Raw genomic sequence first — 16070 nt, 5'->3', positions numbered from 1 at the left:
AACCAAAAAGTTTAAAAGGAAAAGCCAAGGAATGAGATGTCCATAAGGACATTGAAAAGTTCCAATATATTCTCAGAAAAGTTCCTATATATTCTAGGAAACTAGAAGATTGCATACATGTGTAGGACTGTGCACATGCCCCAGACTGTGTGCATGCTTAGGAAAGACCTGATAAGGTTCTAAACTCCCAAGTCTGGCTGACTTTGAAGCTCTACATGAGCAAGAAGCAAAGACTAAGCAAGAGTTTTCAACCGACTTGTTGAGTGTTGAAGCCATGGCCCAAAATGAACACAGAGCCCCTCAACAAAGACTAGGAGACTTCTTTGTTCCAGTTGTTTAAGGAAATCTCTGTCCAGACATTAGCTGTCCACTAAGCTAACTCTAAGCTAAGCAGAGACTTCAGTGGGCACACATGACAAAGAATGCAGACTTTAGAGATTTAGGTCAGAAAAGGCACTAAAGAACCAGCAATCACAATAAGCCTGGAGGGGGGCGAGAATCCAATTTCTAGAGTTGCCACATTATGCTGTTTAAAATATCCAGCTTTCAGGGGCCAGCCCGGTGGCACAAGCAGTTAAGTAAGTGAGCACGCTCCACTGCAGTCGCCTGGGGTTCACCGGTTTGAATTCCGGGCGCACCGACGCATTGCTTGTCAAGCCATGCTGTGATGGTGTTCCATATAAAGTGGAGGAAGATGGGCATGGATGTTAGCCCAGGGCCAGTCTTCCTCAGCAAAAAGAGGAAGAGTGGTAGATGTTAGCTCAGGGCCGATCTTCCTCACAAAAATAAATAAATAAATAAATAAAATATCCAACTTTCAACAGCAAATTATGAGACAGGCAAAGAAAGAAGAAAGTGTGGCCCATATACCGGGGGAAAAAATAATCAATAGAAACTGTCCCTGAGGAAGCTCAGACAATTGGATTTCCTAGAAAAGGAATTTAAATCAGCTATTTTAAATATGTTCAAAGAACTAAAGGAAACTATGTCTACAGGTCTAAAATGAAGTCTTACCAAACAGAGAATATAAATCAAATTTGAAGATAGGTCAATTGTGATTATCCACTCTGAGAAACAGAAAAGAAAAAAGTGTGAAGAGAAATGAATAGAGTCTCAAAGATATATGAGACACCATCAACCACATCAATACATGAGTAATGGGTGTCCCAGGAGGAGAAAAGAGAGAGAAAGGTATAAAAAGAATATTTGAAGAAATAATGGCCAAAATTTGATGAAAAGCGTTAATCTACACATTCAGGAAGCTCAATATACTCCAAGTAGGACAAACTCAGAGATTCATGTCATCATGATCAAGCTGTTGAAAACAGAAGACAAATAGAGAATTTTGAAAGTAGAAAAGAGTTATCACGTACAAGGTTTCTCAATAAGCTTAAAAGCTAATTTTCACTTGGAAACCATGGAAGCCATAAATCACTGGGATGACGTATTTGAAGTGCTGAAAGAAAAGAACTATCAACCAATTCTCTACCCAGAAAATTTATTCTTTAAATATGAAGGAGAATTAAGACGTTTCCAGGTAAACAAAAACCAAGAGAATTTGTTACTATCAAACCTGCCATATGAGAAATACTAAAGAGAATCCTTGAGGCTGAAATGAAAAGACACAAGACAGTGATTCTATTCTATGTGAAGAAATAAAGAGTACCAGTAAAGATAACTACAGAAGTAAATATAAAAGAAAGTTTAAACGCACTTTTTTGTGTTCAAATCTTTTTTTCTCCTATCTTTTTAAAAGACAATTGCATAAAGAATAATTATAAATCTGTGTTGATGGTCACACATGTGTAAAGGTGTAATTTTTATGATAATAACAACTCAAAGGAGGGGGTAGGGAATGGAAATATAGAAGAGCCAAATGTTACATGCTATTGAAATTAAATTAGTTAATCCAAACTAGATTGTTATAAATTAAGACATCAGTTGTAATCCCCAGGAAACTATTGAAAAAAATAACTAAAAATATGTATATATTTTTAAAAAGCATTGGACTTCTTGTTTCTGATCTGGCATATAAGGACTTTGCAAGTTGTCACTCTGTCCTAACAAAACATAAAAAGCTTAACAAACTGAAAAATTAACAGCTCTTCTTAGATCCATCAGAGAAGTAATGTCAGAGGACAAACTACTGCCTCCAAGATTGGAGAGACAGACAAGCAAGTACAGAGAATTACAAGTTACCAAAGAAGAAAACTCTACAGGAACCAGTACCATGGTAGGAAAATCTGAACTATAACTGACAAATTGCTAAAGGTTCAGAATGGACAAGTCTAAAAGTAAAAAATTCTAGGAAAGCCCACTCACAGAGGAGCCCCCACAATTTTGTAAATTTTACCTCCAGGAACTTGACTAGGCTCTCACAGTGAACATCAGAGAAAAATCCCCTCATGCTTCTGGCAGGCAGAGGGTAAAAGAAATCATTTTGAAATACACCAGAGCATTCTGTTCTTTTTAATAAAGCCTGACCTCAAGTGAAACTATTAGTGTTTGATTAGAGCCAACGGACCAGAAGGGAGGAAAATACACAGCTAACACCCACTCTGGCCTTCCACTTAGGGAAAATACACAACCAAAGCCCACTCTAGCCTTTCCACTTGGGCAAAGGGAAACACCCAGCTCTAGCCCACTCTAGTCTTCCACGTGGGAGAAGGGAAATACCCAACTCCGTCCCACTCTAACCATCCTGTCCCACCTAAGGGATGGGGAACAGGACTGAGAAGCACTTGTGAAGTTCACAACTTAGAGGTACAGGCTCACAAAAATACTGAGACCTAATCATAGGACTATAGAATGTTTCCCCTCCTGTCACACCTTATTGCCACATTACTAAAAGCCTATTTACTGCAATTCCTTTTACCCAGTACATGATATCTGGCTATCAAGAAAAAATTAAAAAGCATGCTAAAAAGGCAATATAGACAATTGAAGAGACAGAGCAAGCATCAGAATCAAATTCAGATATGGCAAGGATGTTGGAATAACCAGACTGGAAATTTAAGACAGTTGTGATTAATATGCTAAGAGGTTTACTCGATAAAGTAGAACAGGTGGGCAATGAAAGCAGAGAGATAGAAACCTATGAAAGAACCAAAAAGAGATGATAGAGATCAAGAACACTATAACAGAAATGAAGAATGCCTTTGTTGGGCTCATTAGTAGACTGGACAGAGATGAGGAAAGAATCTCTGAGCTTGAAGATATATCAATAGAGCTTTCTAAAATAGAAAAGCAAAGAGTAAAAACAAAACAAAATAAAATAAAACAAAAGGTGTAACATATGCATAATGAAAATACCAGAAGGAAAAGAAAAAACAAAAGAGAACAGAAGCAATATTTGCAACAATAATGACTGATAATTTCCCCCAAATTAATATCAGACACCAAGTCTCAGATCCAGGAAGCTCAGAGAACACTAAACTGGATGAATACCAAAAAAAACTACACAGTAATATCATATTCAAATTGCAGAAAATCAAAGATAAAGAAAAAATCTTGAAAAAAAAGAGGAATAAAACAACTTACTTACAGAGGAATGAAGATAAGAAGTATATCCAACTACTACTCAGAAATCATGCAAGCAAGAAGAGAGTGGAGTGAAATAATTAAAGTGTTCAGAAAAAAAAAAAAAAAAACTCACCAACCTAGAATTCTGTATCCTGAGAAATTATCCTTCAAAAGCGAAGGAGAATCAGACTTTCTCAGACAGACAACAATAGAGAGAATTTCTTGCCAGTACATTTGTTCTGCAAGAAGGGTAAAAAGAAGTTCTTTCAGAGAGAAGAAAAATTATATAGGTCAGAAACTTGGATCTATGTAAAAAAAAAAAGAAAGAGCATCAGAGAAGGAATAAGGGAGGGTAACATAAAAACTTTTATTTTCTTATTCTTAATTGATCTAAAATATAAAAGTTTGTTTCTACAAATAATATCAACAATGTATTAAATTTTGCATGCTTATGTATAAGTGAAATGAATGATATGAGGGACAGAAGGGATAAATTAGTAACATTTTGTTATTATAAGGTACTTACACAACCCATGAAGCAATATGGTGTTATTTGAAACTGGACTTGGATTGTTTGTAAGTATATTGCAAACTCTAGGGAAACCACTAAAAAATGTTTTAAAAATGAGTATAATAAGTAGAATTGATATGCTAAGAAATGTGAGAAAATATAATCATACAAAATGATCAGTTAAAACCACAAAAGGCAGAAAATGTATGGAAGACAGAAATAGAAACAAAGGCAACAAATAGAAAATAGTAACAAATATCATAGACATTAATCCAACTATATCAATAATCACTTCAAATGTCAATGGTCTAAATATAACAACTAAGAGACAGTTTGTCAGAGGGGATCAAAAAACAAGACCCAACCATATATCATCTACAAGAAATCCACTTTAAATATAAAGACAAATACAGATTAAAAGTAAAGGGATGAATAAAGATATACCATGCTAACACTAATCAAAAGAAAGCTGGAGTAGCTAAATTAATTTCAGATACAGCAGACTTCAGAGCAAGGAAATTTATCAGGGATAAAGAGGGACATTACATAATGAGTAAGAGTCACTATTCCAAGAAGACATAACAATCATTAATATCTATGTGCCTACCCACAGAGTGTCAAAATACATGGAGCAAAAACTGAGAGAACTATAAGTAGAAATAGATAAATCCACTATCATATTTGGAGACTTTAACACCCCTCTATCAGAAATGGATAAATCCAACAGGTAGAAACAATAAGGATATAGTTGAACTCAATGGCATCATCAATCAGTGAGTATAATTGACATCTATAGACTACTTTATCCAACAACAGCAAATTATATATTCTTCTTCAGCTCACATGAAACAGTCATCATGAAAGACCACATTCTGGGTGATAAAACACACCTTAACAAGTTTAAAAGAATATAAATAACACAATATCTGTTCTCAGACCACAATGTAATTAAACTAGAATCAATGACAGAAAGATAACTGGAAAATTAAAAAATACATGGAGATTAAAAAAGACACTTGCGGTCAAAGAAGAAATCTCAAGAGAAATATAAAAATATTTTTGACTAAATGAGAATGAAAATACAACTTATCGAAATTTGTGTGATGCAGCGAAGCAGTGCTTAGAGGGAAATTGAATTGAGTGTGTATATTAGAAAAGAAGAAAGATCTAAAATCAATAATCTAAACTTTCACTTTAGGAAACTAGAAAAAAGAAGAGCAAATTAATTCTAAGTAAGCAGAAGAAAATAAATAATAAAAATTACAGCAGAAATTAATTAAATTAGAAACAGGAAATCCATAGAGAAAATCAACAAAACCAAAAGCTTGTTCTTTGGAAAGAGGAATAAAGTAGATAAGCCTTTAGCTAGGTTAACTAAGAAAAAAAAGAGAAGACACAAACTACTAAAATCATAAATGAAAGAGGAGACATCACTAGAGATCCCATAGACATTAAAAGGATAATAACAGGGGGCCAGCCCAGTGGCACAGCGGTTGGGTTTGCGCACTCTGCTTCGGCAGCCCAGGGTTCACTGGTTTGGATCCTGGGTGCAGACCTGCTCACCACTCATCAGGTCATGCTGGGGCAGCATCCCACATGGAAGAACTGGAAGGACCTACAACTAGGATATACAACTATGTACTGGGGTTTGGGGGAGAAAAATGAAAAAAAAAAAAAGAGGAAGATTAGCAACAGATGTTAGCTCAGGGCCAATCTTCCTCAAAAAAAAAAAGGATAATAACAGAATATTATGAATAACTCTATACTCCAAATTTGATAACCTACCTGAAATGGAAAAACTTCTTGAAAGACACAGTCTGCCAAAACTCACACAAGAAGAAATAGACAATCTGAATAGTCTATATCTACTCATGAAATTGAATCAATAATTAATAACCTTCCAAAATAGAAAGCACCAGGCCCAGATGGCTTCACTGGTGAATTCTACCAAACATTTAAGGAGAAATCGTACCAATTCTCTACAATATCTTTCAGAAGATAGAAGTATAGGGAATACTTCCTCACTCATTTTATGAGATCAGTATTGCTTTAATACCCAAACCAGGTAAAGACAGTACAAGAAAAAAAACTACAGCCCAATCTCTCTCATGAACACAGATGCAAAAATGTTCCACAAAATATTAGCAAAATGAATCCAATAATACATAAAAAGAATTATACATCAAGGCTGGCCTAGTGGCATAGTGGTTAGGTTTGCACACTCCACTTCGGTGTCCTGGGGTTCATGGGTTTGGATCCCAGGCACGGATCTACACACCACTCATCAAGCCATGCTGTGGCAGCGTCCCACGCACAAAACAGAGGAAAGTTGGAACAAACATTAGCTCAGTAACAATATTCCTCGAGCAAAAAGAGGAAGATTGGCAACAGATATTAGCTGGGATTTATCCCATTATGCAAAGACAGTTCAATAAGTGAGAGAACTGACACTATCTCACATCAAAACTTACTATAAAGCTACAGTAATCAAGACCATGTGGTATTGGTGAAAGAATAAACAAATAGATCAATGGAACAGAATGGAGAGCTCAGAAATAAACACATATAAATATACTCAACTGATCTTTGACCAAGGAGTAAAGGCAATACAATGGAGAAAAGATAATATTTTCAATGAATCATGCTAGAACAATTGGACATTCATTTGCAAAAAAATGAATCTAGACACAGACTTTATATCCTTCACAAAAATTAACTCAACATAGATCACAGACTTAAATCTAAAATGCAAATCTATAAAACTCTTAAAAGAAAATATAGGATAAAATCTAGGTGACCTTGGGTTTGACGATGATTTTTTAGATATGACACCAAATTCACAATCTATGAAAAAAATAATTGATACACTGGACTTCACTTAAAAACAATTGTGCTCTGTGCATAATTCTGCCAAGAGAATGAGAAGACAAGCCACAGAGTGGGAGAAAAATATTTCAAAAGACTTATCTTATAAAAGACTTGTGTCCAAAATAGACAAAGAACTCTTAAAACTCACAATAACCTGATTACAAATTGGGCAAAAGACCCGAACAGACGCCTCACCCAGGAAGATATACAGATGGCAAATAAGCATACGAAAAGATGTCTAACGTCATATGTCATTAAAGAATTGAGAATTAAAACAATAATGAGATACCATAGGTGTATGTGTGTTATAATGGCCAAAATCCAAAACACTGACAACACAAAATACTGCTGAGAATGTGGAACACCAGGAACTCGCATTCAATGCTGGTGAGAGGGCAAAATGATACAGCCATTTTGAAAGAGAGTTTGGCAATTTCTTTAAACTAAACATACTCTTATCATATGGTCCAGCAACCATGTTCCTTGGTGTTTACCCAAACAAGTTGAAAACTTATATTCACACAAACACCTGAACATGAATGTTTATAGCAGCTGTATTTATAATTGCCAAAACTTGGAAGCAATCAAGTTGTTCTTCAGTAGGTGAATGGCTGAATAAACTGTGGTACATCCAGACAGTGAAATATTATTCATCCCTAAAAACAAATGAGCTATCATACCATGAAAAGACATTGTGGGATTTTGATATTGGGGAAGCTGTGCATGTTTGGGGGCAGGTAGTGTATGAGAAATCTCTGTACCTTCTGTTCAATTTTGTTGTGAACCTAAAATTGCTCTAAAAAATAGTCTTAATTAAGAAAAAGAATTAAAATAGTACACTAGAAAATATCTATTTAACAGAAAAGGAGGCAATAATGGGGGAATAGAGGAAGACAAAAGACCTAAGACATATGAAAAACAAATAGCAAAATGGCAAATGTAAATACTACCTTATCAGTAATTACATTAAATATAAGTAGATTAAATACTCCAACTGAAAGGCAGAAATTGGCAGAGTGGATTAAAATATATCACCTATTTGCTGTCTACAAGACATATCTCAGATTCAAAGACACAAAAACTTTGAAAGCAAAAGAATAGAAGAAAATAGACCATGCAAATAGTAACCAAAAAAGTAGACTGATTACACTAATAACAGACAAAATAAAAAAAAAAAATTTTTACTAGAGACAAAGAGTATTATATAGTGATAAAAGGGTCACTCCATCAAGAAGAGATAACAATTGTAAACACACATACACCTAACATTAGAGCCCCAGAATATGTGAAGCAAATGCTAACAGAATTAAAGGGAAAAATAAACAATTTAACAATAATAGTTGGAAATTTCAATACTCTATTTTCAATAATGTATAGAACTAGACAGAAGATCCACAAGGAAATAAAAGACTTGAACAACACTATAAACCAACAGACATCTGTAGAACACCCCACCCAACAACAGCAGAATATGCATTCTTCTCAAGTGCACATGGAACATTCTCCAGGATAGGCCATACGTTAGGCCATAAAACAAGTCTCAATAAATTTAAAAGGATTGAAATCATACAAAGTATGTCTGCTGACCACAATAGAATAAAATTAGAAATCAATAACAAAAGGAAATTTACAATAAAGAAATATTTTTAAAAAATATATTGGACTTTTTGAGTTTAAACTCGAAGAGTTTAATTTGAAAGTTTAAAGTAGAGTATAAATAAAGAACTTTTCTGTTAAAATTTATGAAAAATATTAATGGCCTTGAATTTTTTTCTTTCTCCCTAGTACTGATGTACAAGGATTACTCCTATACCTGGGATCCTTTTCACCATCATTTAGGAGTCCTCTTTGAAAGAAAGTACTCCCAAATCATCACCAATCACTTTACCCCTTCATTTTAACCCTGATCTTTACAATAAAACTAGTTTGTAAACACATTTTTCAAATTGTCGCTCAATTAATGCAAGCTTATCATGTAAATTGAAAGCTCAAAGGGATATTCTAAATAGTAACTCTCCAAGTTAAACTGTTTGTCAAAAGCTAAGCGTTTTAACTACTTTAACAAGAAACATTCCTTCCACCAGAAGATTCTAGTCATTTTAACTTACTAAATATTTATTATGTACATCTTCTCCTAAACACTGTGGGAATTAGAGCAATAAATGAGATTCAGATGCTGTCCTCAACAACCTTGTGATCTATTAGGCAGATGGTGCTCATAAGACAAGCACACAAATAACTTCAATTATTTGAAAAATGTAATAAATGTAATGAATAAGACATAAAAGACTATAGTGATTCAAAAGGGGGTTCTTACATCCAATTAGAGTACTTAGGAAAAGCTTCTTCTAAAGCAATTGTTCTCAACCTTGGCTGCTCATTAATATCACCCTGGGAACTTTCGGAAATCTTCATAAACAGACTTCATCCCAGACCAAATAAATCAGAATATCACAGGCAAGTGGCCTGAGCATCAGGATTTTTTTAAGATCCCTAGGTGATTCCAATGTGCAGCCAAGTTTGAGAACCATTGCTATCAAGGATAGGGGTGAGTTAGGAATAGTTAGAATTGAACAATGGGTAACATATCAGTTGAAAGGAGTAAGACCTTGGAGCGCTTGGAAGAATCCTCTCCTCATATAGCTAATTTATTTCATTCCCCAAACCTCAGATCAAGTCTAACATTCTCTGAAAATCTTTCCTTGACTCCACTGATGATAATAATAACAATGGTAATAATAGTAATAAAAGCTGACACTTTTTATAGCCCTTGCTATATAAGTGCCATTCTAAGCACTTTAAATGTACTTCAATACCAATCCTCCCAACAACACTGGAGGATAGATAGTATTATTATTGTCATTTTACATGAGAGGAGAGTGAATAACTTGGCAAGGTTACACAACTAAGTGGCAGAGTTGGGATTCAAATATAATGACTCCAAAATCTATGTTCTGAAACATGACCAACTGGAGTTAAATGTTTCTTATCAAGGCTCTCCTAGAACCCATGAATACTTCAATCATACCACGAATAACATTATACTGTAAATATTGACTAGGTTTTTCTCTTCCCCTAATCATTCATTCATTCTCTCAATAAACAATTATTGAACACATTCTCTGTGCCAGAAAATGTGCTTGGGACTAGAAAAACAAAATCACATATGTCCTATTTTATCTGTCAAGAAGTTCTAGTGTAGAGCAGAGGTCCGCAAACTAAAGTTCACAGGCCAAATTCTGCTGGCCACCTCTTTTTGTAAATACATTTTTATTGAACTACAGCCATGCTCATTGGTTTATGTATTATCTATAGCCTCTTTCATGTTACAGCATCAGAGAAGAGTAGTTGTGACAGAGACCATCTGGCGGCAAAGTCTAAAATATTTACTATCTGGTCCTTTATAAAAAAAGTTTGCCAACTCCTGGTCTAGAGAATAAGACAAATAAGAAAATCATCAATGACTATGATACCCAAGATACTATGGGAACATAAAAAAGAGATATCTGGAATAGGTTAGAGGATCAGCAAATTTTCCAGAAGACATGATATTTGTGCTAATTTTGGAAGGCTGAGTAGAGTTAATGAGACAAGTAAGATCAGACAGAGAAGTTTAGCAGGGACCCAGAGAACTAGAATAACGGAAGAGGAATAAAGAGGATAGATATGTTTAAGAGATATGAATTAGTTCTACATAACTTACAAAAATATGTCTTTATTTTCTTTATCCCCACTATCCAGCACAGCTAGTGGTGCATATAGTTGAAACTCTAAATGTCTGTTAACAGAAAAGATTAAGTCCTAAGTAAAGGACGTTTATTGAAAAGGGGAGAAAGTAATTGCCTTACTTTCCTACTTATTAGTTTTAGTTCCTAAAATCACTGAATTATAAGAATTCTGATTGTTTTCACCCACTGCACTAGTGAAAAAAAGACCACCTTTTCATTGTTTTTAATTGTGTAGATGTTTATATCTATTAATAATATGGTTTTACAAATGAGGAATGGTTACAATATACTGTACCTGGAAAATTCATCGGCAGTTCAAATGATTGTGGAGACTCACAACCTTCAATGTGCTCACAGATTTCAGCTATGATCTTCTTAATTTTGAGGCCAGTAATTTTAATCACTTCTCCTGTCGACAAACAGCATTCATTTCCAAACATTTCATAAATAGAACCTGAAAAAAAGAAGAGTAAAAAGGGCCTTTAAAAAAGAATTCAATAACGAAGAACAAAGCTGGAGTCAAAAACCTCATATGAAGTGTTTTTATTCAGTTTCTCTCTTAGCTACCTACTAAATAGGAATTTAATCAAGCTTGGCAAAATGTACAGCATGTCCCAAGAAAAATATTAGATTTTCACTTCATCCACTGGGCAAAGTAAAAACAACCTTGTGTTTGTTATTATTGTAAATTGAATTTACGGTTTCCTCAGTCCCTTCAGCTCATCTTTCCAAGGTCAAACTACAAACATGTCTGCCCCTGCTGGGATTTATGATCTATTTTTGCTAGGTCACAGAATTTTAGGCTCATATGAGTCAACAATGACCTAAGTAAGTACTACAAACAAGGTTGTAATACAATCTAAGACCTAAAGACTGAGGGTTTGCACGCCAGGGCTTTATATAAGAGCATCATATCTATTTGTTAGACCTGGTTCTCTCCATCATCATGAATATAAGGCTTTTTGTCCATTTTATCTCTTGATTTTTGTCAAGCTGGAAACAACTCTCAATATCTTTATGGCAGTAGGGGGCAGACCAGCCCAGATAAACTGAAAAGCTTCATTTTAGTTCAGGATTCAGCCTCCTTCCTAACGAATCTTTTATCATAAATGCTAAAGCTAAGCTTTTCATCCATTTGTTTTCCTTTTATATCTCCTGGTGGAAGAACAGTGAGCAGTGAAATAACCAGAAGGTGAGCAACAGGACAGAGGAGAAAAAAGTTCTGGATAATCTACTCTTAGTGAAAAGGAACAATCGGAAAACGACATCTCTGGGATATTATCACTTCACAGTTGAACAGTAAACTAAAGGCTACAGAACTGTGGGGGTTGAAACATATCAATTTTTCCTTACCTCCACTATGATTTATATCCTCTTTACTACACTAAGATGTGAACCATATGAGCATAAGGTTTTAGGTTGGTTTGTCTGTTTTCTGAATTTTTCTCTATTGAACCCCCTCCTCATAGAATCTTGCCTGACATACAGCAAGCACTTAAAACATTTTTACAGCAATAATGGTTATCATAAAAGTTGTCAAGCCTGGCATGCAATCTAGCTTTAAACAACTCTGTGATTGTATCAGAGTCTCAACAGGGAGCAAGGAGCACACAAAATAGAGTAATTTGAGGAGGTTTTAACAAAGGAGCAATTTACACAGAGACACAGCCAGTTCTAGGCAACGCAAGAAAGTAAATGTCCTGACCTCACTCTTCTCCCTCCATCTGATTCTCCGCCAGGCACCGCACTGGCCAAATCCAGCCAGAAGCCAGAGGACAAGCGGGCTGCGCATGCCTCCACAGAAGTCAGCCTCCCCAGCAGAGAGTGGAAGCGAAAATCCAGCCACCAACCTTACTGCCCATTATTTAATGAGGATCATTTTTGCAGACATGCTAATATATCTGCTCCTCAAGTTTTGAATATAAACTTTCACAACTCCCTCCTTTTTCCATACTATTCCTTTAACTACATATTTGTTCACACTTTTCATTAACTCGAATGCATAGTGTTGTCAGCCATCTCAAATCCTTTGTGGAACAAATTAGGATATTAAAATATAATAATAAATTCACAGTGACATTTTCCTCCAATGAACTCAGAAGAGTTATTTTCTATGATCCTCATTTGGCAATAATCACATACTAACATTTTACATCTGCAGTATTATCTCATCCTGTACTTAACTTTTTATGACTTTAGTTTTTATTACTCCCAATTCAATTTTAAGCTTCATGAAACAAAATATTACATTATATTTTTGCATAATTACAACACATCAACCTCCCCTCCTCATTCATTCTTCAAACTTTCATGAAAACCTACTATGTGTCAGGTATTTTGACTGGCAGTAGGTATCAGAGATGAAATGTATAATCTCTTCCCCCATTGAAACACTGTCTTGAAGGGATGAGACAGTAAGCCGACAATTGCAACGCAGTATGAGAAAGTTATAATATAGGAAATACAGGGCATTGTGGGAGTATATTGAAGATATTTAATTAAGCAATTACTTGAGAAAGACATTAAGGAAGGATTCCTGGAGGAGATGACAGCTGAGTTTTAAAGGAAGCATCACAAGATGTTAGAAGAGGGAGAAGAAATAGTATTTGAAACGGCACTGAGATGTGAAAGAGCCTGATACATTCTGGAAACTTCAAGTAGTTTGTTATGTCTCAAATGTAAAGTAAGAAAGAGGAAGTGGTAAGAAAGGAGCCTAGAGAAGTAGAGGGAGTCCACATCATGCAATGTCTTTATGAAATTACCAACAAACACAAAAGCCGATTGAAGTCTGAAGCAAACTCAAAGTCAGATAATCTACATTTTCAGTTATCAGGGACCAAGAACTAATACCAATTTAATGAGAGGTCATAGGTATCTAGGTGCTTGCTATCCAAATTGTGGTCTACGGCATCCCCTGGGAACTTGTTAGAATCTTGGCCAGACCCCAGACTGGCTGAATCAGAACCTGCATTTTTAATAAGATCCCCAGATGATTCATAAGCACATTAAGGTTTGAAAAGCACTGGTCTAGGCAACAAATGTGTAACTGAAATAGTTTCTGTTCTGAGCTTGTTGCAAAACTAACCCAAGAGGGAAGGACACGCCAGGCAGAGGAAGCATTTAGTGCCATTGAGGTGGAGGATGTTGTCCGTGGGGACAGGGAAAAGGAAGGATTTTAAACAGGAAAGTGACATGGTAAGATTTTTCTTTGTCACACGAAATAGAATGTAATTTAACCTATCCCATTTCAGCTCAAGTCTTTTTGGCTTAATTTCAATGCAATGAGTGTCTAATTGTAGATGTAATGTATATCAAACTGACTGACTTGGAATGCCATTTTTCTTTCACAGGTTCCACTGTAATTCCAAATTAAAAGATGAAGTTATGTGAGATTACACACCAATTCACAGGGAATATAAGCCAGAATTCATGAAGAGAAAATACTGTGAGTTTTAGTCATCACACAAAATGCTTTTGACTCTTCAGTTCTCTTTCCAAGCATCTATCTCCTTTTGGGAAAAAAAAAAAATCTTTTCTTTCAGTCATGTAAGAACAAGAACCTCAAGCAAATGTTAATCTTTAACATTTATCTTTAATTCTTTGTGACTTCCAATTTTCTCTAAGCAAGAAAGCTGTTAATTCACTTTTAAGAAAGAGAGTGGTCAGCAATGTCCGACACTAGAAAGTGGTATCCATGATAGGCGACAAGAACATACAGCAAATCTCAAATCCCTCAAGTTTGAAGGGTTCTTGTACTTTGTTATCATCAATACAATGTCTCTCAAAATATATTTTTTCCTCAGTGAAAATATAAATGATTAATTTTAAAAATAGCCAACTTTCAGGGGGCCGGCCTGGTGGCACAAGCGGTTAACTGTGTGCACTCCGCTGAGGCTGCCCAGGGTTTGCCAGTTCGGATGCCAGGCGCGCACCGACACACCGCTTGTTAAGCCATGCTGTGGTGGCGTCCCATCTAAAGTAGAGGCAGATGGGCACCGATGTTAGCCCAGGGCCAGTCTTCCTCAGCAAAAAAGAGGAGGATTGGCATTGGATGTTAGCTCAGGGCTGGTCTTCCTCACAAAAAAAAAAAAAGCCAACTTTCATAATCTCAGAACAAGCACATATATTATGTGTAATTGCCTTTTAAAAATGTGTTGAGATGTGTGTCTGAACTATGTGTTTGTGTATATGTAGATACAGATATTAAAATAGTTTTCATTTCATTTTAACCACAAGACATGTATTTTGAATATGCAAAGCTCGAATCTATTAAATCTTTCCAGACTGATTCTTTCCAAGTCAGAGCATATGTATTCAGGATAATGCCAAACATCAGAGAAAACGGGAACAAAGCAGCCTGTTTTCAGTGATCAAACATCGCCCCTGAAGGCTGTAATGAAAGAGCCCTGTGCCTTTGAAATCACCTTTTCTGTAATGCTACTTTGCTCAATAAAAATGACACATTAATATTCTCTTATGAGCTCATCCCTTATTTGACAATCCACACAAGCAATGCTGTGATCACATCGGAACAGCCAAAACAATTGGTTCAACAGATTTTCTTCCATTTCTTGTACAAAGTTAAAAATGTGTGGCAGTCAGAAAGAGGAAATTTACATCGTTTAGAGATTTTTTTCCCTTTACACAAGATGCACCCATTCCCTCCATTCCCCATTCCCTCCCCTAACATACCGGGCCCCTCATCCCTTATTAGGCTGTCAAAATTCAACCAATCCTAAAGATTCAGCTCATGTTCATTGTCTTCCTCAAAGCATTCCCTGCTCTCGACACCTAAGACAGAATTAATTCTTTCCTCTGTGTTCTAATAGCACCTTGCGTATATCTCCATGATAGCCCCTATGTGATTATTATCACAGCCTGCTATCAGAGTATTATTTTCTGACCATTGATATTATGCATATTTTAGAATTTATTATGAGTTTCTAGAGAAGAGGTACCATCTTAACTGTATGTATACCTCTCCTCACATACACAGAGCTAATACTGCAGGTTTTGTCACTTAGTAAATCCTTAGTGAATGTTGAGTTATAACTTAGCTTTGCTGTAAAATGACAGTAAATTATTATGAATATAGTAGAAGTTCTTCTACATCAAAGGTTAAAGCATGATCAACCCAAGGCTTTGGCATGGGTTCTGTCTTCATTTAGTATGTCTAATATCAAATGTGCAAGTATATGTGAGATTAGCTGGTCACGTTGTGAACTCCCTAGACAAGGGACATTAAGAGTGGGTCATTCTATAATACACATCTCTACTTGTTAAGTTTACCACTTTACCATATGTTCACTATGTTTATATTGCTCTACTTGAGGGTGAGGTTCCTGAAACGATCTGAGATATGTTTGGAGGAGTTTGGAAATTACATCTGTAAAGTATGATTGATATTGTACGACAGTGTATATAGAACCGCATCAGACTGA

General features: G+C 35.6%; 1 protein-coding gene across 1 annotated transcript in view; it reads right to left on the bottom strand.

The window, feature by feature from the left end:
• The window catches only part of THEMIS (thymocyte selection associated), a 185513-nt gene that overhangs the window by 137033 nt on the left and 32410 nt on the right, over positions 1 to 16070 (bottom strand). The window contains exon 2 of the mRNA XM_058566324.1: positions 10925 to 11083. Coding sequence (XP_058422307.1) covers positions 10925 to 11083 — 159 coding nt within the window. The remainder of the gene's footprint in view (positions 1 to 10924; positions 11084 to 16070) is intronic.

The sequence above is a fragment of the Diceros bicornis genome, chromosome 23 (genome assembly GCF_020826845.1).
Source record: "Diceros bicornis minor isolate mBicDic1 chromosome 23, mDicBic1.mat.cur, whole genome shotgun sequence".
NCBI classification, from domain to species: Eukaryota; Metazoa; Chordata; class Mammalia; order Perissodactyla; family Rhinocerotidae; genus Diceros; species Diceros bicornis.
This window is presented reverse-complemented; position numbering and strand designations above follow the sequence as displayed.